The 5387-nt window shown below is 37.1% G+C and overlaps 1 protein-coding gene across 1 annotated transcript; it reads right to left on the bottom strand.

The window, feature by feature from the left end:
• Positions 1–3505: 3505 nt before the first annotated feature.
• Positions 3506–4426, bottom strand: LOC102838424 (olfactory receptor 7A5-like). The gene has a single exon (XM_006874329.1). The coding sequence runs from the start codon at positions 4424–4426 to the stop codon at positions 3506–3508; it is 921 nt and encodes a 306-aa protein (XP_006874391.1).
• Positions 4427–5387: the final 961 nt, after the last annotated feature.

The following is a 5387-nucleotide window of genomic DNA, read 5'->3' as shown; positions in this document are numbered from 1 at the left end:
CCTCTATCCGATTCACAATAAATGCTTGGAAAAAAAAAAATTCAAACACTTATTTCATTGAGCAAAACTGCTGCACAATACCTCCTAAAGTGTTAAAGAGCAGAACTGCCACATAAGAACTAAAGTAAACCTAACTCAGGTAAAAGTGTTTTTAATTGCCTCATATCTATATATCTCATGTGGCACTGTAGAATGTGCAATGGACTGCAAATCACAATGTCTGCAGTTCAAGCCAACCACCTGCTCCTCAAAAATCCTATACAATGAGTCAGAATTTACTAGATGACACATTAAAAGAACAACAACATCATATGTAAGTAAAGGCTGGACATGAATAAGAAAGACTCAAGAAAAACTGATTCATTTAAATTATGATGTTTGTGATAGGTAAAATTCTGTGTCAACTTGACTGGGCTAGGATTTTCAGTGACTTAGCAGCTAATATGTAGCTAAGGCTTCCATATTAAAATCTATTATGTTGCAATTACACCATAAGATGATTTGATGTGATCAGGTTTGATCAAATTTAGTTACCCTTTGTTTTGTAAATTTTCATTTATATGATGTTAATGAGCTCAGATTCAACCTACAGGATTAGACTGTATCTTGAGTTAACCACTTTTGAGATATAAAACAAGAAAGAAGTGAGCAGATGAAGGGGGACCTGCTACCACAAGGTAAGAATAGTCCGGAAGGGAAGTGTGCCCTTTGGACCAGGAATGAAGCTCCTAGTTCCAAAGAAAGATAGATGTAAAGACTTGTAGAGATCTGAAAGGAATGGTGAAAGGAGGCATGAAGTTTTACCAAAAGTATACTAAAAGAGAAAGGTTTCCCATAGGTCACCACTCTGTTTTATTTTTCTAGCACCATAAATAGTCCAAAGATGAATGCTTATGGAAATGCAGAAATCAGCAATCAATATCATTAATATCACCTGCAAACAAAATTTTTCTGAAGAAAATTTTAAAACAACTGTTTTGGTACATAGAGAACTGCCAGAAAGTAAAGCCAGACTCAATAGAGGATTTAGAACTAGGGATTTCATTGCTGAATCTAAGTGTATCTTGGCTAAAAGCAGAGAATACCAGAAAGATGCTTATTTGTGCTTAATTTATTTCTCAAAAATTTTTGATAGTGTGTATCATGACAATCTATTTATAACATTGTAAATAATGAACATTCTAGAACGTGCTCATGAGGAACTTGTACATAGAACTAGAGGCAGTCATTCACACAAAACTAAAAAAACATTGAATGGTGTAAAATAGGAAAGGAGTATCCCAGAGTTGTAGTCTTTCACCATATTTATTTAATCTATATGTTGAGGAAATAATCCAAGAGACTGGATTTTATGAGGAAGACTGTGGCGTCAGGTTTGAAGAAAAACTCATTAACAACTTGTGATATGCAGATGACACAACTTTGCTAACTAAAAGCAAAGACAAACTCTTTTTGATGAAGATCAAAGATTGCATCAATGAGTAAGAATTGGAAATCAATGTATAACAAATAAAAAAACTCAAACTTGAACAATAAATTGCTGTTTTTAAGTACCATAGTGTAAATTCTAACTCATATAGGGGCTTTCCAAGGATCAAGAAATTATGTCATGGTAAATGAAGAAAAGACTGAAGTTGTCAAAGATTTCAGTTTGTTTGGATACATCATAAGCCCTCTTAAAAACGGCATTAGTCTAATCATTACAAAACACTCTTTAAAATGTCCAAGAATAAAGATGTCAGTTTGAAGACTAAGTTGCACTTGACCCAAGCCATGGTATTTTCAATTGCCTCATATTCTTGTGAAGTTGGACAATGAAAAACGAAGATCACAGAAAAACTGATGCATTTGAATTGTGATGTTTGACAAGAATATTGAAAGTATCGTGGACTGACAGAAGAACAAACAAATCAAGTTCTGCCAGAATGCTCATTATGAGCCAGAAAGGAAAGACTTTGTCTTTCATACTTTAGAAAAAGAAAGCAGTCACAGGAGAAGGACATAATCCTTGGCAAAGTGAAGGGTTGGCAAAAAAAAGGAAGACTCCCACTAGATGGCTGATACAGTGACAGCAGCAATGGGGTCAAATGCAACAACAGTTGTGAAGATGGTGCAGAAACAAGCACTGTTTCATTGTGTTGTGCACATAGGATCGGTCTGACTCAGAATCAACTCAATGCCACTTAACACCAACAGCAAACTAAAAGAATAAACTTTGGTTTGTTGAAGGCACTGCTTGTGGTATTACTGTTACAGATAACTAAGATAGTGTTGGTGAAGACTACTGAAAGTGCATTGGACTGCCAGAAGAACAAACAAATATGTCTTGGAAGAAGTACAACCAGAATGAACCTTAAAAGCAAGAAGACTGAGACTCTTTCTAATGTAATTTGGACCTTTTATCAGGAGGAACCAATCCCTGGTAACAACATCATGCTTGGTAAAGTAGCAGGTGCACAGGAAGAGGAAGTCCCTCACAAGATGGATTGGCACAGTGACTAAATCAATGGGATAAAGCAGAGCCACAATTATGAGGATGGTTCAGGACTGAGTTGTGTTTCTGGCTGTTGTGCATACAGTCACTATGAGACAGAGCAAATTCAAGCACACTTAACAAGTGCTCTTGAAGGCACTGGGATCCGCAGTAAATTTCCTTTTAAAAAGCCTTGCCCTTATTTGTGGATTCAAGGTGGGATTTAATACACTGTAAATAAATCAGTAAATAATTTTTAGTAATTATCATTTGTGAAGTAAAATTGTGTAAGTACATTATAGAGTAAAAAGAAATGCTTCTTTGTATAGTCACCTCAGAAACGGAAACTTTGAGCATGAAGTCTGAAGAGTATCAAGCATATCACTGTTAAAAAATCATTTTAGACAGAGATATAGGCAATTTAGGCAGTGTATAGTTGAAAATACTCCCGACTTGATGGTACCTGACAACAACATCTAACCTTGAGTACGTGCAACAGCAAAGGACATGCTAAAGATGAGTCAATACATTTCCCTATCTTCTGTGTCATAGCAGAGTCCACAAAGACAATGCTCTAAATCATAACTTTGGTGATTAGAATCTGGGTTCTTTAATGGCATGAACCACTGTCTAAGGTGCACTACTGGACAAAGTTCAGAAGGCTGAGAGTTGGGTGCAATATACATAGAAACTACACGGAGGAATCTGATAACTGTTAATTCATGGAGGTGATTACAATCATTGAAATGGAACAAAGTATATGATTTGCTGAACGAAAAATATATGAATTTTTCTATAAACCTTCACTCAATAATTTAGAGTAATTATCATTTGTGAAGTAAAATTTCAAGAAACAAAGAAGTATGCAAGAAATAATTGCTTTTAAAGTAATGGAGATTGGATTCTGAAAAAATCCAGAGTCATAAGATGATTTAAGTATTATTTGGGTCTTCATGATTTTGAGCTCCATTGCTCATGATTAATTAACACTCTACATGGAACAAAATCATTTTGTTGTGTAGAGAATGTTTCTTAGTTGAAAAGTTTTCGTATACCCTGCTTTATGTCCTTATTTCTAAGACTATAGATAAATGGGTTCAGCATGGGAGTGACCACAGTGTACATCACCGAGGCTATTGCAGAGGCCCTGCGGTTTGGGGTAGCAGCAGAACTAAGATAAACTCCAAGAGATGTACCATAGAACAAGCAAATGACTGAGAGGTGAGATCCACAAGTAGAAAAGGCTTTAGACTTGTCCTCAGCTGATGAAATTCTCAAAATGGAGGACACAATCTTAGTGTAAGAGAAAAGGATTCCAGTAAGTGGAATAATACCCACAAGTCCAGTTACAAAATACAATATTATGTTATAGAGGAAAGTACCAGAACAAGCAAGTTGGAGTAGCTGATTAAGTTCACAGAAAAAGTGGGAGATTTCCAATTCTGTACAAAAGGACAGTCGCAAAACCATTAAGCTATGGAATAGAGACTCCAAAGCACTCAATAAAAAGGAAGCCAAAAGCAGGAGACCACAGAACTTGGGGTTCATGATGACTGTGTAGTGTAGTGGGTGACATATGGCCACATATCGGTCATAAGCCATCACTGTCAAGAGGAAATGGTCTAATGATGCAAAAAGTATGAAAAAATGCAATTGGGTGATGCACTCTTCATAGGTAATAACTTTGCTCTGCATCTGAATGTTCATCAGCATCTTTGGGACAGTGGTGGAGGTGAAACAAATGTCTGTAAAAGAGAGACTGAAGATGAAGAAGTACATGGGTGTGTGGAGGTGAGAGGCCGTGATGATAGTCAGGATGATCAGCAAGTTCCCACTGAAGGTGATGAGGTACATGGACAGGAAGAGTCCAAAGAGAAGGGGCTGCAGATTTGCCTCTTCTGAGAGCCCCAAAAGAATGAATTCTGAAACACGTGTTTGGTTTCTGGGTTTCATGTAGCTGATGAAACTGCTGGAAAAGAGAAGAGAGCAATGCAAACTTAGCCAGAAACAATGAACGATTTCACAGATATGCTGTTTTTAGATCTTAAACATTCTTACATATTTCATATATGCATCTAGGAGTCCTGCTGAGGTGCTGCATGTATGGCACTAAAATGCTAACTGAAATGTTGGTACTTCAAACTCAGCAGACACTCCTTAGAAGCCTCTACAGGGTCGTCATGAGTCAAAATAGACAAGAACAACATATCATATCTATAGATCTATTTTTCTGTAACTGAGAATTTCATAGGATCCTAAATATTCAGTCTTCTACTTGATGCTGAAAATGACTAGCCTTTCTAACCTCTAATCACAAACATTTTTCTAAGGAACTATTGGTGTTTTTAAGGAGCATCTAGTGAGTTCCCTCAACTTAATCCAACTCATTTAATAAAATCTTTTAACCAGTTATTTTATGCCAGTATTTCTTGTCCCCACTTATCTGTCATTTTGTCATACTGTGGTGACTTGCATTTTGCTATGCTGCTGGAAGCTATGCCACAAGTGTTTCAAACACCTGCAAGGTCACCCAAGATAGAGAAGTTTCAGTGGAGCTTCCAGACTAAGAACAGACTAGGAAGAGGGAATAAGTGGTCCACTTCTGAAATCCTTGTGAATAGTCACAGAACGTGGTGTGATACAGTGCCAGGTTGGAAAGAATTCACATTAAAGCTGGGGAAATCTACTTGTGAAGATCAAAGGATATAGCCTTCAATAGGGATACAAGTCAACATGAAAAAAAGAAAAAAGAGAACAAACAAGATGGCGGATCGAGTGGACGTGTAGCAGAGAGCTCCGCCAACAACAACAGAATACCCGAACACGCAGACTCAGGGGATGGTCCCAGAACTCTGAACCACATATAAAGGAATACTTAGAAGGTTGGAAGGCTCACAGCTGGGGGAATTTGTGG

The sequence above is a fragment of the Chrysochloris asiatica genome, unplaced genomic scaffold (assembly GCF_000296735.1).
Source record: "Chrysochloris asiatica unplaced genomic scaffold, ChrAsi1.0 scaffold00268, whole genome shotgun sequence".
Taxonomy (NCBI): domain Eukaryota; kingdom Metazoa; phylum Chordata; class Mammalia; order Afrosoricida; family Chrysochloridae; genus Chrysochloris; species Chrysochloris asiatica.
Note: the sequence above shows the minus strand (reverse complement) of the source record. Positions and strands in the feature narration are given on the sequence as shown.